Consider the following 22,851-nt stretch of genomic DNA (forward strand, 5'->3'; position numbering starts at 1 on the left):
CAGAACAGTAATACTAACCCAGGCTGATTGAAGACACTAAACCTAGTCTTCTAAAAGTTGCTCTCACTAAGGTACTTAATGAAACATCATTTGGTTACAGTTTCTGATTTCCATTTTTAGTGAATGGAATTTATATAAAATATTTACAAAATGTTCTAAGAAATTTATAATATTTTACTGTTTTGTCATTCCTTCAAGTGAAAGGTATAAAAGATTATTCAAGAGTACACAAAAATAGAGTATACTGTGGAAGATGAAAATAAAAATTATTTTAATGAAGTTATATTTACTGCTGTTCCTCAGGAAAAAGGAAAATTAAATTATCCAACAATGTTCTGGCTTCCACCAAAAATAATCTTCTCATTTTGTCTCTCTGGAGACAAAAAGCAACACTGCAAATACTAAATATTAACTATGAAACTGAAGATGGCTGAATGTTCTACTAGAATCTTCTGCAGTGGGATCAAGCTCCACGATCCAAAATCATTTCAAAACTGCCTTAAAGCCTAAACTCATAGTTTGGAACCAGCAGTTTGTTTGTACTTGTAAGTTCTTACAGTACTTGTAAGAACTCAAACATCTCTTAGATCGAAATGGTCAAGAAGTAGCTCTTTGTTTTAGGGAAAATGAACTGGTGAAAACTGTAAAAACTCTAGGCAGGTATATTTCTTTCAAACTTTTGCAGAGACTTGACCAAATTTTAACATGGTCACGTTTGAATGAACCAGCCCCATCGTTGAGCTCAGGTCTGGAAAAGCTCACGGCTGTCAAAAAATATTTACTGTTTGTTCTAGCCAACACCTGATGAGGTTCCTGGCCTCTCTTTCATACAGTTCTTACTAAAGGGTTTACAATTGCGAACTCTTCCTCAGGCTCTTTGAAATGAATTTCTGTCTCCTACAGCTCGGGTGTGTCTGAGTCTCACGGATCTGAAAGTCATTCCTTTGAAATGTGATGATCATGTATTTCAGAGGCTGTCTCCCAGTTTCTGTGGGAAAACAGAATTCTCACTTCCGTAATTGCCAGCAAGCTGACACTGCCCAACCCTTTGTTAAGTCTGTACTTCTCCGACTCTACTTGAACCCCACCTTCCCCCATTCCTTCTTTTAAGACCCCCCAGTCACTTCTGCGAAAAGTCGGAATGGAGCTCAGTATTTTTCCTACTATCAGTAGTTACTGAATAAAAGTTGTTTTCGCCGCCCTAACTGAAGTCCTGCTTTGACACTGGCAGGTATCTATTAAAACTCACACCACTATCAAGATGAGCTTGTACATCTTGGAGGCTTGTTTTAAAGGGTGTTATCTTCAAAAAACCCGGGGAAACTCTGCGAAGTGATCCCTCAAAACTTAACCCCCTCTTCTCTTCCTCCAGGGCCCCAGGAACCTTGGGCTCGCGTGTTTACTTCCTATTCTCCCCAAGTTCCGACTCCACTTCTCCCTACTTGTGAGTGAGGTCGCCACTTTCCGGGATGTTCAATTTCACCCCGCGCAGGTCTACGCCCTTCCGCGTCTGGGGCCTTTTCTCTCCTTGCCTCTGTCCCCATCACATCCTCCCCTTCCCTCGCCCTGTCACTCTCTATCTACAGCCTCGGCCGGGTCGCCTCTCTCCCGCTCCAACCTCAGCTCCCCCGGCAGCGGAGACGTCCCTTCTCCCTCCGCGATCCACGTGGGAGCCCGGCGCCCGTTTCCCAGGGGCGACGGGTGGGGAGGGGAGCGGAGAGCCTCAGGTCCTGTCCGGTCCGCCATTTCGCACTCTCCGGGCGCGCCGGGCCTTTACCGGGTCGCAGGATGGAGGGGCTAAAGGCCCGGGCCGCCCCCGCCGCCGGGGCGGGAACTCACCTTCTCTGAGGCAGGGGCAGCGTCTACAACTACTGTCCCCCTCCCCGCCAGCGCCGCCAGCCCGGGGATAGGCCGAGGTGGAGGTGGCGGAGAGGCAGGGACAACCGCTGCCGCACCGCCGCCTCCGCCGCTGCCGAACAGGCGGGGTAAGAGGAGGAGGAGGAGGCGGAGACCGGACTTCCTGAGGGGAAGTCGCCGCCACCACCAGCGGCTGACTGGACGGAACCGGGGACCATGGCGGCGAGGCGCGCTACTGCGCTTGCGCAGTCTCCCGGCTCCACGAAAGCCGCGCCCTCCGGGTTGCCCTACCCGCTCAGTCCGTCACTTCCCGAGTTCTCTTCTTCTCTGGCTTGCATTAGCCTTTCTTTTGCTGTTCCTTGGTGTACCTCGGTGTTCCTTGCTGTTCCTTAGTCTTTTGCTCTTTGGTGATTTCCCTGGTGGTCAGTCGGTAAAGAGTCTGCCTGCAATATGGGAGACCTGAGTTCGATCCCTGGGTCGGGAAGATTCCCTGGAGAAGGAAAGGACAACTCACTGCAGTATTCTTGCCTGGAGAATCCCATGGACAGGGGATCTTGGTGGGCTACAGTCCATGGGATCGCAGAGAGTTGGACGCGACTGAGTGACTCACTTTCACTTTCTTTGCTGTTCCTTGGTCTCTCCATGGGCCTTCCCAGTTGGTGCTAGGGATAAAGAACTCGGCTACCAATGCAGGAGCCACAAGAAACGGGTCTGAGCCCTGGGTCGGGAAGATCCCCTGGAGAAGGCAATGGCAACCCACTCTAGTATTCTTGCCTGGAGAATCCCATGGACAGAGGAGTCTGGTGGGCTACAGTCCATCGGGTCACAAAGAGTCGGACAGGACTGAAGCGATTTAGCACGCACCCACCATTGGAAGAGAGGAAAAACTCCTGGGGCAGCTCACCTTGGGAGAGTCTGAAACCAATTAGGAAGCCGGTACCCGACGATCCTACATTCAGGGCAGCAAAGGAGACACAGATGTCAAGAACAGACTTTTGGACTCAGTGGGAGAAGGCGAGGTTTTGAGAGAATAGCACTAAATCATGTGTATTACCATATGGTAATCATGTACATTACCATATGCACTTGTACCAGTGCAAGTTCAATACAGGAGTCAGGGCACCCAAAGCTAGTGCTCTGGGACAACCCAGAGGGATAGGGTGAGGAGGGAGATGGGAGGAAGATTTAGGATGTAGGGGGACACGTATACTTGTGGCTGATTCATGTTGCTGTATGGCAAAAACCCATCACAATATTGTAAAGTAATTATCTTCCAATTAAATTAATTGAAAAAAAAAAAACAAAAACCAAAAAACCTACGACTTTCCTGGTTCTGTAGTTAAGAATCCACTTCGCAAAGCAGGGGACTTGGGTTCAATCTAAGATCCCACATGCTGAGGAGCAACTAAGCCTGCCCGCTGCAGAGAGTCCATGTGCAACAAGACAAGGTCCTGCATGACACAGCACAGACCCTGAGTGCTGCAACTAAGACCAGACATAGCTCAATAAATACAATTTTTAAAAAATCAGAAAAATACATGCCTTCCTCCCTTACCAGTTTTCTTTGTTAGAGCCTTTAATACAGGGTGGAAAATCCTTGGTCTTGATATGCTGTCATCATTGCTCCATAAATGACCTCTTTCTCTCTCCTTCTGATAGTCTCAGTGTATGCAAATATACATACACACCGGTTCATTTCATCCTCTAATTCCCTATCTCCCAAGGAAATTAATACCCTGTTTGTGGTCATTTCCTTTCATATGAATATAATATATGTGATAAAGATATACTCATTTGAAAGGAATATATGTGTGACTGGGGAAAAAGTTTCGATTATTTTTGAATTTCATAAGATTTATGTCTTTCTCTAGCAGTATTCTGGGACTTGTTTCACTTGCTGTTTTAAGGTACATCCAAGCTGTTGCATATACGTGTAATTTACTCGTTTCGTTGCTGTACAATATTCCACCCATCTCCCAATTGATGGGCATGCCCCCTGGTGCACTGTGCAAAAGTTTCTCTTCTGTATGTTCTCCTTTCCCGTCAAACTAGCATTGCCTAATTTCTGGTTCTCATTATCTTTTGTTAGAGCCGGGGCAATGTCTGCCTTACTTATCATCATTCCTGATTTTGTTACGGAAAGTGGGTTCTGGGCTGCTCGCTGCTCAAAAGTCAAACAGTCAAAAGAGGCCAGTTTGGTGGGAAGGAAAGTTTTCTTTATTTTGGATGCCAGCAAGCGGGAGATAGGGTGGAATCTGTGGAAAGACTAACTCCTACCCTTGACAATCTGGACAAGAGCTTTTATAGACAGGGAGCGGCTCCATGCAGAAACAGCCCAGTCAGCTCTGACAATCACCTTGAAATTGGTCATCAGTGGTCTGACCAGTGTCATCTTGATTGTTTTGTGTGCTGTGCTTTGTTTGCTCAGTCGTGTCTGACTCTTTGCAATCCCATGGAGTGTAGCCAGGCTCCTCTGTCCATGGCGATTCTCTAGGCAAGAATACTGGAGTGGGTTGCCATGCCCTTCTCCAGGGGATCTTCCCAACCCAAGGATGGAACCCAGGTCTCCTGCTTTGCAGGTGGATTCTTTACGATCTGAGCCACCAGGGAAGCCCATGAATATTGGAGTGGGTAACCTACTTCTTCTGCAGGGGATCTTTCTGATCCAGGAATTGAACCAGGGTTTCCTGCACTGCAGGCAGATTCTTTACCAGCTGAGCTACCAGGGAAACCCCTGATTGTTTTAGGTACAGTTAATCTTCAGGGTGGATTGTTCCCATTTCCTTGAGGCCAGTTCTCGGAACTGTGGCAGCTTATGTCATGGCCTACAGTCTGGTCATCATGTAGTTAACTTCATCTGAGGGGAGAAGTATCTATAAGACAGCTCACAGGATATAGCTCAGAATATTATCTATACTTCTTGAGGAGGAACTAAAGGCCCGTGACTTTGCTTAATGACTGCATTGTTATCATTTGGTCTCCTTTGACTGCTTTCCTTTGTTTATGCATTTTCTCACTTCTCTGATTAAACTTATTCTTTGGCTAAAGTTGTTCCATTATTTTTCCCACAAAGGTCCATGTACTTAAAGCTGTGGTTTTTCCAGTAGTCATGTATGGATGTGAGAGCTGGATCATAAAGAAAGCTGAGTACTTTCTTTCAAAGAAGAATGGATGCTTTTGAACTATGGTGCTGAAGAAGACTCTTGAGAGTCCCTTGGATTGCAAGAAGATCCAACCAATCCATCCTAAAGGAAATTAATTCTGAATATTCTTTGGAAGGCCTGATGCTGAAGCTGAAACTCTTGTACTTTGGCCACCCAATGTGAAGAGCCAACTCATTGGAAAAGACCCTGCTGGGGAAGATTGAAGCCAGGAGGAGAAGGGGATGACAGAGGACGAGATGGTTGGGTGGCATCACTGACTCAATGGACACGAGTTTGAGCAAACTCCAGGACATAGTGAAGGACAGGGAAGCCTGGTGTGCTGCAGTCCATGGAGTCGAAAAGAGTTGGATAGGGCTGAGTGACTGAACAACAACAGGAGTTATTCCACAGACAAAAGGCAGGCTGAGGACATGGTGGGGTGGGGGATCCAAGGACCATAGGGTACTGCTACATTTCAATTTCACCCTCCAGTCTACTCTCGGTACTGCCAAAGGGTACTACCTGGAAGTCATTACTGGCTCTTCATTCAGTCAATCCTGAATGCTGTACTACTGGGCTTCTGTGCACCTCCCTGATCTCATTAGCTTCCCAGTGTTCTCACTTCCCCACCCTGCTTTCACTTTATGATTCAGCAACATTAAACCTTTACTGATTCCCATAAACACTATGCATAACTCAGTTTATTGCATCTGCCACTTCTTCCTGAAACACCCTCTTCCTACTTCCGAATGAATTCCTCTTTTCCTCAGAAGTAAACACTATCCTGAATTCAGCATTTCTTATTCTCATGCTCAAAATTCAATAAAGAGGCCAGGTTAGTGTAAAGCAAAGTTTTCTTTTTTTTTGAATGCCAGCAAGGGGCGAGGTAGCCTGGTTCTTTATATTTTTACTACACAGATATGTATCCCTAAGTAACATGATGTATTACTTTGCATGATTTAAAACTTTACATAAATGTTATTTTGCCTACTATTTATTCCCCTGAAGGTTCCTTTTTTCACTTACTATTTTTTGATATTAACCTCTGTTGAGTTGTGAGGTTATAACTGATTCCCTTTCACAGCTCTATAACATCCATTGTATGAATACACATGAGCTATCCATTCTCCTGTCTTAAGACTTTGGGCTTATTTCCCATTTCTAATTTTATAGACGATGCTGCTTTAACTTTCTTGTTCAGTCTCATTATGCTCACATGTGAGAGTTTCTCTGGGGGATTATACTTAGGAGAGGGATCTACTTTTTAACTAGGAAGTCTCAGTAATACCCACCTCAAAGGATGTTGTGAAAGCAATATGAAGTAATGCAAATAAAGCACAGTTTCAAGCATTCAAACACTTATTTTTGCTGTATATGAAACACTGGACATAAAGGGTGAGATAGTCTGGTGACAGAGGATAAAGTGAAGTATAATACGTGTGCTTCTTTAGCTCCCAGAATACTGATTGTAATTGTCTATACAATATCATGCTGTTTCTTTACCTCCGTATCTCTGCTCTGTCCTTGGGCCTGAAAGTTTCCCCCCCACTCCCACACTTATCTTTGTCTGCTACTTCTGAAGCCTTTCCTGATTTCTTAGGCTGCTATTACTACCCTTTCCCCTTTGCCTTGTACATCTCTATATGCATGCGTATGTGCTAAGTCATTTCAGTGTCTGACTCTTTGCAACCCCATGTACTGTAGCCCGCCAGGCTCTTCTGTCCATGGGATTCTCCAGGCAAGAATACTGGAGTGGGTTGCCATGCCCTGCTCCAGTGGATCTTCCCAATCCAGGGATCGAACCCTTGTCTCCTTTGGCTCCTGCGTTTCAGGCAGATTCTTTATCACTGAGTGACCAGGGAAGCCGCCATTACCTATAATTCTCTCTAAATGGTCAATGTCTTAGATACCAGGCCTATATTTCAAAAAAAGTTTTTGTTGGAGTAGATTTGCTTTACAATGTTGCATTAGTTTCTGCTGTACAGCAAAGTGAAACAGCTATACGTATACATATATTTGTGCATCTCAGGTGGCGCTAGTGGTAAAGAACTGCCTGCTAATGCAGGTTAGATGTGAGACTCAGGTTTGATCCCTGGGTGGGGAAGATCCCCTGCAGGAGGGCACAGCAACCCACATCAGTATTCTTGCCTGGAGAATTCCATGGACAGAGGATCCTGGTGGGCTATAGTCCATGGGATCACAAAGGGTTGGACATAACTGAAGTGATTTAGCATGCATACATATATCCACTCTGTTTTGTATTTCCTTCCCATTTAGGTCACCAGAAAGCATTGAATAGAGTTCCCTGTGAAACACAGTGGGTTCTCATTAGTTATCTATTTTATATATCATATGGGCCTACATTTTAATCACCTTTGTGTCGGGGCACTGAGTATAGTGCCTGGTAAAAGTGCTGATAAATGCATGTGGAATGAGTGCCTTCAGGAGCTCTTGAGAGGAAAGCAATTTGAGCTGAGAATTTTAGGAGCTGAAGGAAGAAAGATGGAAGCAGGAGTGCTACTTTAGTAAGAATGCAGGGACCAGAGAGAGTGTGCAGTTTTGTCAATGATGTAATTTTATAGGATTGTTACTGTTGTTGTATAGTCACTAGGTCATGTCCAACTCTATTGCGACCCCATGGACTGTAGCCCGCCAGGCTTCTCTGTCCATAGGCTTCCCCAGGCAAGAACACTGGAGTGGGTTGCCATTTCCTTCCCCAGGGGATCCTCCTGGCCCAGGGGTCCAACCTCTGTCTCCTGGGTCTCCTGCATTGGAAAGTGTATTTTTTACCACTGTGCCACCTGGGAACCCCGATTACACAGGATATAATGGACTATTCAGGAGGGAACCTGCTCCTCTCATTCTGGAATGTGAGGGCTAGGTGTGCCCACAAACCTCTTTGATCCTGTGATTATGAAATGATAATGAATCAGCCAGTGAATGCATTTGAAAATAGTGAGCAACCCCTGGCTTATTTAACACTGCTAGGCGTTAGCTACTATTACTCTAAAGCAGGATTGGCAAACATTTTCTGTAAAAGGCCAGACAGTAAATATTTTTGACTTTGTGGGCCATGTGGTTTTTGTTGCAGTTATTCAACTCTGGGGCTATAGTGTGAAAGAAGCCTCAGAAAATACGTAAACATATGAGTATGGCTGCTTTTTTTATATGATTTATCGTTACTGAAATTTGAGTTTCACATAATTTTCAAGTGTCACAAAATATTCTTTTGATTTCCCCCATTCTACCCCAGTGCCAATCATTAAAGAATATATAAACTGTTCTTAGTTCACAGGCCTAAAGGAACCTTTTCAAGCCCTGGCCTAAATGAATCTTAGCTCTGGGTACAAAGGAAGGTCGAAACCAATGATAAAGTGCTGTACTTTTACTAAAATAATTAGGGTGTAGAGTTTTTCCCCTGGAGTAGGAAATGCAACCCACTCCAGTATTCTTGCCTGAAAAATCCCATGGACAGAGGAGCCTGGTGGGGTACAGTCCATGGGGTCGCAAAGAGTTAGATATGACTGAGCGACTGAGCACAGTTTCACAGTGGGGAATAAGACAGGTTGGGAGACCTGGGGACCTTTGCTAAAATGCTTGCGCCTGGACACACCTCTCCTCCAAACAGCAAAATATAAAGAAACTATATAGGACTAAAATCAACTGCCTGCATGTGCAGTTGGGGTGAACTCTGGACAAAAGATACAGAGAGACCAAAAAACCAACCACCACTTTAGAAGAGCTGGGAGCAAAAACTGGGTGTCAGGAACAAAAGCAGGGTACAGAGCACACCCTCTGCCCACAACACCTAAGCCACCCCTCCAGCCGAACCTCTGGACACATCCCTACCCTCACCCCAAATAAGGAACAAGCTTGTCCCCTCCCTAGGGGAGCAAACAAGCAAGGGAACCTGTTGTTTATTCTTGCTCCGCCCTGCTACAGCAGGGGCCCCAGTAAAGCCATGCCTGGCAAAAAAAAAAGGTCTTCAAAAAAGATTTAAAATCTTGCAGCTCTTTTGATTTGCCACTAGGTGGTGGTCCTGCAGGTGTGTGACTGAATCTCACCAAAAGGAAGGATCGAGCGTGGTGGATCAGCTACCATGATATTAACACAGGCACACAAACTGTCTTGGTGGTTCAAAATCGTTACTCTGGGTTTCACAGACATCTCCACCTTCACACTTACTTCTACATATTCCTTGAACTGTAGCATATCCAACTGAAGGGAATGCAATCACTCTTTCAAGGCCTCTGAGATTATTTGCTCAAAAATTCAGGATAATAATATGAAAACAGAATATGGTTAAAGACTTTGACGCTAAAAAAAAAGATTTTGGGGCTGTGATGTGGAATCTGGGAACAGATTCTATCCGAGATGAAAGTTAACCAGTGGCAAATTATCATATTGCACACCTTAAACTTATGCAATGTTATATGTTATTATATCTCAATAAAGCTGAAAAAAAATAAAGTAAAATACAGGAGTTAATAACAAATGAAAAAGAAAAAAACAATAACAATGTCTTACAACTTATCGAATAAACTAAGAATCTGAGAATCCATACCATAAATAAATACATACATAAATTAGAAAAAAAAAAAAAAGACAAAGTCTCAAGAATACTGGAGTGGGAAGCCATTCTCTTCTCCAGGAGATGTTCCCAACCCATGGATTGAACCTGGGTCTCCCATATTACAAGCAGATTCTTTACCATCTGAGGCACCAGGGAAGCATCCCCACCAAAATTACATAAAAAAAAAAAGTTAACCAGTGGAGCTTATAGTAAGGGTTACTTGAAACCCATGTTTAGGCTTATAATGTTATGCTAATAATTCTTTCCAAAATAGGCCCCAGTCTTGGCCACTTCATGTTAGCTTCTTCTACCGTTGAGGTACAAGACTGGGAACCCAGCAATGGTTGCCCACACTTCTTTAGGGTGCTGGGTACTCAATAGCCATAGTAATGTCCTTGTGTATGGCCTGAGTGGGGAGGGGAGTTCAGCTAAAAATCGAGGTAAATGGAACCGAAATGGAGCAGGACCCTATGGTCCTTACCACCTTCTTCCCCTCCATCGTCCCACCCATGTTCTCTGCTGACCTTTTGTTTGTGGAAAAACTTCAGCCAAATAATACGTCCAGATCTATTGGGTAAGAATCTGCTCACCAACGCAAGGGACAATTTCTGGTCTGGGAAGATTCCACATGCCATGGGGCACATAAGCCCATGTGCCACAACTACTGAAGCCCTCTTGCCCTGGAGTCCATGCAGCGAGAAGCCACTGCAAAGATAATCTGTGCACTGCTATTAGAGAGTAGCCCCAGCTCTCCTCAACTAGAGAAAAAAGGTCTGAGTGCAGCAAGGAAGATCAATGCAGCCAAAAATAAATAAATAAATAAATAAATTTTTTTTTTTAGAAAAGAATAAATCTAGTTAGAGAAGTAAGAAAATGAAGAAGCAAAGAAAACCAGTCAAAGGAGACCAAATAATAATGTAGTCATTAAGCACAGCTAAGGACCTTTAGTTCCTTCTCAATAGCTATAGATAAAAATCTGAGCCATATCCTGTGAGCTCTCTTATAGATACCAAAATCCCGACCAGGTGGAGAATTTAACTATATAATGACCAGACTGTAGCCATGACATAAGCTGCCACAATTCCAAGAACTGGCCTCAAGGAAATGGGAATAAACCCACCCTGGAACTGAAGATTAACTGTACTTAATCAAGATGAAGCTGGTCACATCACCAATGACCAACTTCAAGATGACCGTCAGAGCTGACTGCTGTTTCTGTTGTTTCTGCATGCAGTCCCTCTCTCTGTCTATAAAAGCTCTTGTGCCCTAATTGTTAGGGGTTGGGGAGTAGTTGACCTTTGGACAAGCATCCGCCTTCCTGACCCCCGGTTGCCAGCAACCAAAATAATGCAAACTTTTCTTTCCACCAGCCTGGCCTCTTTAATGGTTTTGGAGTGGCGAGCAGCTGGATCCCACTTTGAGTTACAGAACCACTGTAGTCATTCTCATCATTCCCTTGTCTGCAATCTCCTAACTCAGCCAGTACTTGTGGGACCAGGGGTCCTTTGACTTGCACAATCTCATTTTTCTTTCTTTCTTACCATCCTTCTTTATCTGTTAATAGATATATCAAAGAAAGAGACTGGATGGCTATTAAAATCATTAACAATGGGAAAGTTTCCATCTTCTTGGAGCAGAAAAGTGCTCAAGAGAGATAGGATTGTGAGGGTCTCTGAAGCTCAAGTTTAGGATCTTAACCTCGATACCACATTGCCAAATGGTTATGTCCACTCTGGACCCTCGTTTGCTCTCTTAAGAAACGTGGAATGAATCTCCTGCTTCTTCCATGCTTTGATGAATGACGCTGAAGAAAGCTCTCATGTCCTTCTTGAATCTTTTCTGGCTAAACATCTCCAGTAGAGCGATAAGAAATCCACTAAAAACTCTAAATGTGCTTTTTCTGATGATGAAGACCAGCACTTTTCAATGGAGGCAGTTCCACTAGTTAGGGGCCATCTTAGAAATGTGGGGGTGGATATTTTGGTTGTTATGATGATTGTGGGGTGCAACTGACATAATGTGGGCTTCCCAGGTGGCACAGTGGTAGAAAATCCACTTGCGAAGGCAGGAGACATGGGTTTGATCCCTGGGTTGGGAAAATCCTCTGGAGGAAGAAATGGCAGCTTGATCCAGTATTCTTGCCTGTTAAATCCCATGGACAGAGGAGCCTGGCGGGCTACAGTCCATGGGGTCAAAAAGAGTCAGACACAACTGAGCACGCACATGTAAGCACTGGCTTATTGTTGGCAGAAGTAGGGCTAGGGCCAGCAAGAAAGGCTGATCCCAGTGGGGAAAAAATGAAATGTAGGTGGGTAGATGGGCAAAAAGCCTTTGCATAGGATTTGTGTTGGTGTTTGATACCACAGAGCCCTGTGCTCCCTTCTCCATCACCAGCCTGATAACTAGAGTCAACATCCCCTGTCTCACTGGTCCTGGCCAGAGATGCTGGATGCCCCAGGAAGTAAGCAACAGCCTTGTACTTCAAATATCTGGATATTCATTTCACTTATGTAAAATCGTATTTATAATTATCTGAGTCTAGAACACTGTCTTACGTAATCATAGATCAGTTTCTGTAAATTTTTTTAAAAAGCTGGGTCCTTTTATTTTTTAAATAGTATTAACATTACATAAGCTAGTTTTTTTTTTATGTTGTTGTTCAGTTGCCAAGTTGTGTCCAACTCTTTGAGACCCCCATGGACTGCAGCATGTCAGAGTTCTCTGTCCTTCAATATCTCCTGGAGTTTACAATGAATATATGTTATTTTATTATAATTTAACTGTCATTTTCCCTTTTCCTTTACTAGGTTAGATCAGAGTCTTAGTCCATTTGAGTTGCAATAACAAAATACCAAAGCCTGGGTAGTTTATAAACACCAGAAATTTATTTCTTACAGTTATGGAAGCTTGAAGTCCTAGATCAGGGTGCCAGCATGTTTGGATGAAGGCTTCTTTTCAAGTCACAGAATTCTCCTTGTATCCTCACATGGCAGAAGAGAAGGGCCAAGGCAATCTCTGGAGCCTCTTCTATATATAAAGCATGACTCTTATTCATGAGGTTTTCACCTTCATGATTTAAGGGTCTACCCAAGCCCCCACAGATTAATACCATCACCACTGAGGGTGAGGATTTCTACGTATGAATTTGGAGGTGGAGGGGACAAATACTCAGACTTTGTGAAGTGACCCTGTTAGTCACTCAGTCATTTCTGATTCTTTTGTGACCCCATGGACTGTAGACTGCAAGGCTTCTCTGTCCATGGAATTCTCCAGGCAACAATACTGGAGTGGGTTGCCATACCCTTCTCTAGGGGATTTTTCTGACCCAGGGATCTAACCTAGGTCTCCTGCACTGCAAGCGGATTCTTTATCATCTGAGCCACCAGGGAAGCCCCAGAGGAGTTAGTAATCTATGTTTTTTAGGTTCAAGAACTAACACATTATATTCTCTATAAATTTAATTTCATACATCAAAAAGGATTTTATATAATATTTACTCTCAGTTCAGTTCAGTCGCTCAGTCGTGTCCGACTCCTTGTGACCCCATGAATTGCAGCACGCCAGGCCTCCCTGTCCATCACCAACTCCCGGAGTTCACTCAAACTCACATCCATCGAGTCGTTGATGCCATCCAGCCATCTCATCCTCTGTCGTCCCCTTCTCCTCCTGCCCCCAATCCCTCCCAGCATCAGAGTCTTTTCCAATGAGTCAACTCTTCACATGAGGTAGCCAAAATACTGGAGTTTCAGCTTTAGCATCATTCCTTCCAAAGAACACCCAGGACTGATCTTTAGAATGGACTGGTTGGATCTCCTTGCAGTCCAAGGGACTCTCAAGAGTCTTCTCCAACACCACAGTTCAAAAGCATCAATTCTTTGGTGCTCAGCCTTCTTCACAGTCCAACTCTCACATCCATACGTGACCACTGGAAAAACCATAGCCTTGACTAGATGGACCTTTGTTGGCAAAGTAATGTCTCTGCTTTTGAATATGCTACCTAGGTTGGTCATAACTTTTCTTCCAAGGAGTAAGCATCTTTTAATTTCAGGGCTGCAATTACCATCTGCCGTGATTTTGGAGCCCCAAAATATAAAGTCTGACACTGTTTCCACTGTTTCCCTATCTATTTGCCATGAAGTGATGGGACCAGATGCCATGATCTTAGTTCTCTGGATGTTGAGCTTTAAGCTAACTTTTTCACTCTCCTCTTTCACTTTCCTCAAGAGGCTTTTTAGTTCCTCTTCACTTTCTGCCATAAGGGTGGTGTCATCTGCATATCTGAGGTTCTTGATATTCCTCCCGGCAATCTTGATTCCAGCTTGTGCTTCATCCAGCCCAGCGTTTCTCATGATGTACTCTGCATAGAAGTTAAATAAGCAGGGTGACAATATACAGCCTTGACATACTCCTTTTCCTATTTGGAACCAGTCTGTTGTTCCATGTCCAGTTCTAACTGTTGCTTCCTGACCTGCATATAGGTTTCTCAAAAGGCAGGTCAGGTGGTCTGATATGCCCATTTCTTTCAGAATTTCCCACAGTTTATTGTGATCCACACAGTGAAAGGCTTTGGTATAGTCAATAAAGCAAAAATAGATGTTTTTCTGGAACTCTCTTGCTTTTTCCATGATCCAGCGGATGTTGGCAATTTGGTCTCTGGATCCCCTGCCTTTTCTAAAACCAGTTTGAACATCTGGAAGTTCACGGTTCACGTATTGCTGAAGCCTGGCTTGGAGAATTTTGAGCATTACTTTACTAGCGTGTGAGATGAGTGCAGTTGTGCGGTAGTTTGAGCATTCTTTGGCATTGCCTTTCTTTGGGATTGGAATGAAAACTGGCCTTTTCCAATCCTGTGGCCACTGCTGAGTTTTCCAAATTTGCTGGCATATTGAGTGCAGCACTTTCACAGCATCATCTTCCAGGATTTGAAATAGCTCAACTGGAATTCCATCACCTCCACTAGCTTTGTTCGCAGTGATGCTTTCTAAGGCCCACTTGACTTCACATTCCAGGATGTCTGGCTCTAGGTCAGTGATCACACCATCATGATTATCTGGGTCGCAAAGATCTTTTTTGTACAGTTCTTCTGTGTATTCTTGCCACCTCTTCTGAATATCTTCTGCTTCTGTTAGGTTCATACCATTTCTGTCCTTTATCGAGCCCATCTTTGCATGAAATGTTCCCTTGGTATCTCTTATGTAAAACAAAGTATAATACTGTATGTGTTAGTTTCTATTGCTGCTTTTTAACAAATTACTTAGTGATTTAAAATAACATAAACTTATTATATTAGAATTCAGTTATCAGAAGCCAGAAACGGAGGGTTCACTGGGTTTAAATCAAAGTGTCGTCAGGGCCATGCTCCCCCTGGGGGCTCTTGGAGGAGCAGCTATACCCCTGCGTTTTCCAGTTTCTAGAGGGCACCTGCATTTCTTTGCTCATAGCTCCTTCCTCCTACTTCAAAGCCAACCATACAGCATCTTCAAATGTCTCTCTCTCTGACTCTGACCTTCTTGCTTCCATTGTTACATCTCCACCTGACATTGATCACCCCCCAACTCCCTCTTATAAGGATTCTTATGATTTCATCGGGCCAACTGGACAATCCTCCCTCTCTCAAGAGGTTTAATTAATCACACTTGCAAAGTCCCTTTTGCCATGTAAGATAGTATCTTCACGGGGTTGTGGAGTAGGACCTGAGTATCTTTGGGAAACCATTATTCTGTCTACCATGTTTTAAATTTTATTTATTTATTTAGGCTGCACTGGGTCTTTGTTGGTTTGTGTGGGCCTTCTCTAGTTGTGGCGTGCTGGCTTCTCATTGCGGTGGTTCATCTTGTTGCAGAGCACAGGCCAAAGGCAATGCCTGCTTCAGTAGTTTCAGCTCTCAGGCCCAGTAGTTGTGGCATACGGGTTTAGTTGCTCCATGGCATATGGAATATTCCCAAACCAGGGACTGAACTCATGTCCCCTGCATTCTCATCCACTGCCCTGCCCTCTACCATGTTTTAATAATATAATCTTGCTGTTCTGAGAAGGTTGAGACTCACCATTGAAACTAAAGCACCAGGTTTGATGCTCCTTCTCTCTTTCTGATTTCAGGCAGGTAGATGTCTTCCTTGACCTTGGGTTGGGCTGAACCTGTGTCTAGAGGAGAATGAGGTCATCTCTACCAGGCAGAGCTGCTGGCTCCCAAGGGTGGACCCTGGCTCTTGCCAGGCAATGTGGGTGCAGACATTCATTTGAGACTAACCTGAAGAACTCTTATTTAATTGCTTTTTTTCCCCCAAGAGCATGTGATGTTTACTTTTGGGGCACCCAATTTTAAATGTCTTAACGTGTTTTGCCCTTTGGGATAGATCAGAGTTCGCTGAATTATTCTCTAGTTCCAGGTACTATGTGTTATGACCTAAAAACTGGGATACATGGAGAGAGCTTCCCAGGTGGTGCTAGCTACCTGCCAATGCAAGAACACAAGAGAATTGGGTTCAATTCCTGTGTCAGAAAGACCCCCTGGAGAAGGACATGGTAACCTACTCCATATCCTTGCCTGGAGAATCCCATGGACAGAGGAGCCTAGCGAGCTACCATCCATGGAGTCGCAAAGAGTCGGACACGACTGAAGTGACCTAGCATGCGTGCAAGGTCTGACAGACGATTCTCCAGCTGCTTCCAAGAGCAAAGAAGCATCAGGAGATGCAATTGGGTTGAAGACACATTAGAATTTTGAATGTATCTTGATGGTTTGGGGGAAGAAAATGGACAGAATAAATAAAATAAATTTGCTATCATTTAGTAAGTTCTGTATGAACATAGCCAAGTGCTGTGCCATATCCATTGTACCTATTATCTCATTTACCAGTGAGGTAGAAATTATCACCCTTGTTTTACAGGTACTATCTCAAAGTTGTCCTGCTAAGTTGCTTCAGTCATGTCTGACTCTTTGCGATCCTATGGACTGTAGCCTGCCAGGCTCTTCTGTCGATGGGATTCTCTAGGCAAGAATACTGGAGTGGGTTGCTATTCCCTTCTCCAGGGGATCTTTCCCACCTAGGGATCGAACCTGGGTCTCTTATGTCTCGTGCATTGGCAGGCGGGTTCTTTACCATTAGTGCCACCTGGGAAGCCCATGGTCCTAGAAGGCTCAAAATTCACATGCAGACCTGTCTAACTCAGAAGCCAGTGCTTGTAAACTAGTACACTTACAGAAACCCAGAGCACAGAAATCCGTAAACAGATGCATCCCAGAAACTAAAAATATTACCTGGAAGATAAGCCATAGCTCCAGATCTGCAAGTGTCTTTCTTTTCAACCTCAGTGAGAGCTGTCTGATGATCAAGATGAGCGGCGTCCAGTGTTCAATAGCTGGGATTTTAGACTAATCCTTCCAATGTCCTCATTCCTGGGAAAGAAGGTATTGGTACTTTTCTGGTAACAGACATAAAGTTTAAGGGAGATTTGACAGAATGATAGATATGAGGGCTTTCTTCTTCAAAGCCAGCCTCCTTTCATAACACATCCTGTGGTCCAACATACCTGCATTCATCAGAGAATGCTCAGACCTCCATGCCCTGGGAGGGGCACTGTGGGAGAGTCAAGGAATATTAGAGAAGAGGGAGGCCCCTTGGGGCCCAGAGAGTACTTAGTCGCTCAGTCATGTCCGACTCTTTGCAACCCCATGGATTGTAACCCACTGGGATTCTCCAGGCAAGAATACTGGAGTGGGTTGCCATTCCCTACTCCATGGGATCTTCCCGAGCCAGGGATTGAACCTGACTCTCCTGCATTGCAGGCAGATTCTTTACTGTCTGAGCCACCAGGGAGGAGAGAGGTTATGTATATGGCAAAGGGTCAATTTATCATCTGTTACTTTCTGCCAATAGTCTACCCATGGAGGAAACAAGGGCCCCATCTCACTTGAGAAAGTCCAAGTCTGACAGCTGAAGGGTCCCAGAGCAGCAAACATCACCTCTCCTCTTCTCTTGGACCACTTCAGCTGTCTCTGCTTTGGATTGACAGAGGCATCTGGTTGCTAAAAATACCCTACTGACCAAGTGCTGCCCATTCCAACTAAAGCTGAGCACGACTGCAATCCAGGACTTACTACTCCTTGCAAAGGAACTTTTCCAAAGTTTTCAGGCCCAATTTGAGAAGCACACCAGCCCATGGTCTTTTTCTACTTCATCAGCTTGGCTGGGCGGTGGAGGGGATCCTTCCTGGGTCACTGTCCACTGGCCTCCCCCATCCCGGTCTCCAAGAAAAGAAGCAGAAGGGGGAGTGAGAGAGGGCCCAGGGGCTGGAGGGGGTAGGGAAGGGGAGGTGCTTGTCCATTTATAGACTTGCTCTTTGGGATGCTGAAGGTGCTGAAATAGCTGCGAGGACAAGGGACTTGGCTCAGTTTTAAATATCTGCTGAGCTGCCCGAAGACTCTGAGATGACAATAGGGGGAATGGAGAATGTGGAGGTCTTCACTGCTGAGGGCAAAGGCAGAGGTCTGAAGGCCACGAAGGAGTTCTGTGCTGCCGACATCATCTTTGCCGAGCGGGCTTATTCCGCTGTGGTTTTTGACAGGTATGGAATATGGGTTCTTGCCTTCTTTACTCCTGGTGATTTGACCAGTGCCACACTCTCAAATACTTTGCTCTCAAAATTGAGGGAGAGTAGCGCTGACATATGTACACCACTGTGTGTAAAATAGGTAGGTGGTGGGAAGCTGCTGTGTAACACAGGGAGCTCAGCCTGGTGATATGATGACCCAGAGCAGGGGGGATAGGGTTAGGGTGGGAGGGAGAGGGTTATGTATACATATAGCTGATTCACATTGTTCTACAGCAGAAGCTAACACAACATTGTAAAGGAATTATCCTCCAATTAATAAAAAAATAATCATGGGAAGGGATACAATTCATGTGGCTGTTGATAATGACGGGTACATGCACAGCTGTTTGCTGGCGTTACTTTCTCTGCATGGGATTTGCTCTGGTGCCTAGGAGGGTTGCAAAGGTGATTGAAGGCTTTAGGGCATACTCTCAGGACACTGGGCTTCCCTGGTGGCTCAGACAGTAAAGAATCTGCCTGCAATGCAGGAGACCTTGGTTCAGTCCCTGGGTGGGGAGGATCACTTGGAGAAGGAAATGGTTACCGACTCCAGTTTTCTTCCCTGGAGAATCCCATGGACAGAGGAGTCTCGCGGGCTACAGTCCATGGGGTCGCAAAGAGTTGGACATTACTGAGCGACTAAGCACAACACAAGCACTCAGAACATAAGTGAACTTGCCCGAGTGGGAGTGCTGTGAGTGGAGATGGTGGAGGGAAAGGGAATGAAAAGGGGGTGTGGTGTCTAGGAGACATTCTTCTATGGAAGGCTCCATATTTTTCGCTTCTGAGATGTAATAGATATATTAGAAGATTAAGTAATTGCTGAGACTTTAAAAAAGTAATTGCAAACACACAAGTAACACTGGAATCCATTTACCTTTGAAAATTAGAATATCACCAATGACCTGTAGTCCTGTTTCACCTTTCCCACCCCAGGTCCCAGTTTCCTCTGTCTTTCCTCAGAGGTAATCCTTGTTTTAATTTTAATGTGTTTCCTTCTAGAATGTTCTTGTACTATTACATCTCTTTACCTGTAGAAATAGGTATAGATATATATAGATAGATAGATAGATACCTATATATATATATATATATCTGTACTTATCAAAATGCATAGCTGTAGTTTGTTTTTTCTTTTTAACAGAAATGGCACAATACTTTTTTTTTTTTTCCTGGCCACACTGTGTGGTTTGGGGGAATCTCAGTTCCCTGACCTGGGATTGAACCTGGGACATGGCTGTGAAAACACAGAATCCTAACTACTAGGTCACCAGGGAACTCCCAATAATATCATACTTTCGATGTTATCCTTGAACTTGCTCCTTTCACTAAACAACATGTTTTGATATTTATCCTCATGGGAACCGTTAAATCTATAGCCACTTCTTTTAAATCCTCAAAGATCTGTGGGCTTTTTTTTTTCCTCCCCCTCCCTCAACATGTAGATCTATCCACGTTGATCCATATGCTATATGGACCACCAATTTTAACTGCTGTGGGTATTTTACCATATGAATATATGAACTTTCAAAAATCTATTGCCCCGTTGAGAGACATCTGGTGGTTTCCAATTTTTCATAAAAACAAATGTTTCTGTGATTGAAATCCTTGACCATGTCCACTTGCATACATGTGTGATTATTCTCTAGGCGAACTGGCTAGGAGAAAAATCACCGTGCCTTGGGGTGTGCTGTTTTCCATTTTAACAGGCCCTCCAAAGAGAATCTATTAAATTTACATTCCCATTTCCCCTACAGTCCTGTCCATACTTGACCACTACACTTTTGCATGCGTGCGTGCTCAGTCGCTTTAGTTGTGTTCGACTCTTTGTGACCCTGTGGTCTGTAGCTCGTCAGGCTCCTCTGTGCATGGGATTCTCCAGGCAAGAATGCTGGAGTGGGTTGCCATACTCTCCTTCAGTGGATCTTCCTGAACCAGTAGTAATAATCTTTATTTTTAAAAAACCCTCCACTGTGATAACATTATGACAGTATTCTCTGAGCCCCCAAATTGGGGTGACCTGACTGACACTGATGTGGTCTAAATTAAGATGGTCTCTGATAATCTAGATTTGGTGGTTGACTCACTGTATGACCATCCTGAGAATCAAATCAGATCAGTCGCTCAGTCATGTCCGACTCTTTGCGACCCCATGAATCGCAGCATGCCAGGTCTCCCTGTCCATCACCAACTCCTAGAGTTCACTCAAACTCACGTCCATTGAGTCAGTGATGCCATCCAGCCATCTCATCCTCTGTCGTCCCCTTCTCCTCTTGCCCCCAATCCCTCCCAGCATCAGAGTCTTTTCCAATGAGTCAACTCTTCACATGAGGTGGCCAAAGTACTGGAGTTTCAGCTTTAGCATCATTTTTTCCAAAGAAATCCCAGGGCTGATCTCCTTCAGAATGGACTGACTGGATCTCCTTGCAGTCCAAGGGACTCTCAAGAGTCTTCTCCAACACCACAGTTCAAAAGCATCAATTCTTGGGCGCTCAGCTTCACAGTCCAACTCTCACATCCATACATGACCACAGGAAAAACCATAGCCTTGACTAGACGGACCTTTGTTGGCAAAGTAATGTCTCTGCTTTTGAATATGCTATCTAGGTTGGTCATAACTTTCCTTCCAAGGAGTAAGCGTCTTTTAAGTTCATGGCTGCAGTCACCATCTGTAGTGATTTTGGAGCCCAGAAAAATAAAGTCTGACACTGTTTCCACTGTTTCCCCATCTACTTCCCATGAACTGGTGGGACCGGATGCCATGATCTTCACAGCTTTCCAGAGATAATTTAAGTAGCATTCAAATTCTCATTTCTTCCTGCCCACCAAGACCTTCAGGGAAAAGGCTGTGAATGGAGTGTATGGCTAGCTACAGCTGAGGAATTTAGAGAGGCTGAGATGACAGTAATACTTCTTCAGGGGGAGTGTGTCTTACTTTATTTACTTGTGTGGGTGTGTTGGGGGCAGTTGAGGAATCAATTGGATTCAGAAGTAAGACAGAAAAAGCTAGAAACACAGAAACTCTGAACAATGATCTTACTACTACTACTGAGTCGCCATCTTGCCTTTTATAGAACACCCATGGGTGTCTTCAACTCCCTAAAAACCAGTATTGCCAATCAGTTTCCCTTTCAAGAGTGTCCGAAGTTGAGTGGATTTTCCTTCCATTACAAGAGTAAAACTTAGGAAGAGAAAAATGTATCTTCACATGAAGCTAGCATTGACATGGTGGTCATTTCCTTCCAGCTTATTTTAAAATGTTGTTGTTGTTTATTCACTAAGTCGTGTCTGACTCTTTGTGACCCCACAGGCTCCTCTATCCATGGGATTTCCCAGGCAAGAATACTGGAGTGTGTTGCCATTCCCTTCTCCAAGGGATCTTCCCAAGCTAAGGATTGAACCTGAGTCTCCTGCATTGGCAGGCGGATTTTTTACCACTGAGCCACAAGGGAAACCCATTTTAAAACATAGGTTTCATTTATTTGTACTATTAGTTGGGATCTTATCTAAACTTCGAGCATTCCCAGTCATGTCTGACTCTTTGGGATCCCATGGACTATAGCCCACGAGGCTACTGTCTGTAGAATCTTCCAGACAAGAATACTGGAGTAACTCCAGGGGATCTTCCTGACCCAGGGATCAAACCTCCCCGTCTTGTGTCTTTTGCGCTGGCAGGCAGATTTTTTTACCACTTCCCGACTTGGGAAGATTTTCATTTAATGATTTAGGTATCTTCTGTGTTACTATACTCTCTTTGTAGAGTTTAAGACTGCATACTTTCTGACCATTCTTTTATGAATGGACATTCAGATTGTTTACATGTTTTTCTTATTATAAAAAAATTCATCATTCATTTGAAGTAATAACTATATAAAAACAACTTTAGTGCATGTTGCAGATAAACTGTTAATAAAATCTTATTGTTATAATAGTAATAAAGATTAGGATGATTAGAGTAAATGATCTTTAAAATGATTTAAAAAATCGAAAAGATTATTTATTTATTTATTTATTTTTCTCTAATTTTACTTTATTTTTAAACTTTACATAATTGTATTAGTTTTACCAAATATCAAAATGAATCCGCCACAGGTATACATGTGTTCCCCATCCCGAACCCTCCTCCCTCCTCCCTCCCCATACCAATCCCTCTGGGCCGTCCCAGTGCACCAGCCCCAAGCATCCAGCATCATGCATCGAACCTGGACTGGCAACTCGTTTCCTACATGATATTTTACATGTTTCATTGCCAATCTCCCAAATCTTCCCACCCTCTCCCTCTCCCACAGAGTCCATAAGCCTGTTCTATACATCAGTGTCTCTTTTGCTGTCTCGTACACTGGGTTATTGTTACCATCTTTCTAAATTCCATATATATGCGTTAGTATACTGTATTTATGTTTTTCCTTCTGGCTTACTTCACTCTGTATAATAGGCTCCAGTTTCATCCACCTCATTAGAACTGATTCAAATGTATTCTTTTTAATGGCTGAGTAATACGCCATTGTGTATATGTACCACAGCTTTCTTATCCATTCATCTGCTGATGGACATCTAGGTTGCTTCCATGTCTTGGCTATTATAAACAGTGCTGTGATGAACATTGGGGTACACGTGTCTCTTTCCCTTCTGGTTTCCTCAGTGTGTATGCCCAGCAGTGGGGTTGCTGGATCATAAGGCAGT

General features: G+C 44.0%; 2 protein-coding genes across 7 annotated transcripts in view; one reads left to right on the plus strand and one right to left on the minus strand.

Annotated features, from left to right (window-relative positions):
• KRCC1 (lysine-rich coiled-coil 1) overlaps nucleotides 1-17,567 on the minus strand; it is a 29,893-nt gene extending 12,326 nt beyond the window's left edge. For 3 of the 5 annotated variants that reach the window (XR_827242.1, XM_010862235.1, XM_010862238.1), the window contains exon 1: nucleotides 1,840-1,984. The gene's annotated coding sequence lies outside the window, so the exon portion shown is untranslated. Of the gene's footprint in view, nucleotides 1-1,839; nucleotides 1,999-16,834; nucleotides 16,973-17,487 lie in introns of those variants that run through there. The other 2 variants (XM_010862236.1, XM_010862237.1) reach the window with 2 other exon arrangements.
• A 319-nt stretch (nucleotides 17,568-17,886) lies between these two features.
• SMYD1 (SET and MYND domain containing 1) overlaps nucleotides 17,887-22,851 on the plus strand; it is a 47,392-nt gene continuing 42,427 nt past the window's right edge. For both annotated transcript variants that reach the window (XM_010862240.1, XM_010862241.1), the window contains exon 1: nucleotides 17,887-18,141. In XM_010862240.1, the coding sequence (XP_010860542.1) occupies nucleotides 18,005-18,141 (137 nt within the window). In that variant the 5' untranslated portion in view covers nucleotides 17,887-18,004. The remainder of the gene's footprint in view (nucleotides 18,142-22,851) is intronic.

Source organism: Bison bison, unplaced genomic scaffold (genome assembly GCF_000754665.1).
Source record: "Bison bison bison isolate TAMUID 2011002044 unplaced genomic scaffold, Bison_UMD1.0 scf7180017864480, whole genome shotgun sequence".
Lineage (NCBI taxonomy): Eukaryota > Metazoa > Chordata > Mammalia > Artiodactyla > Bovidae > Bison > Bison bison.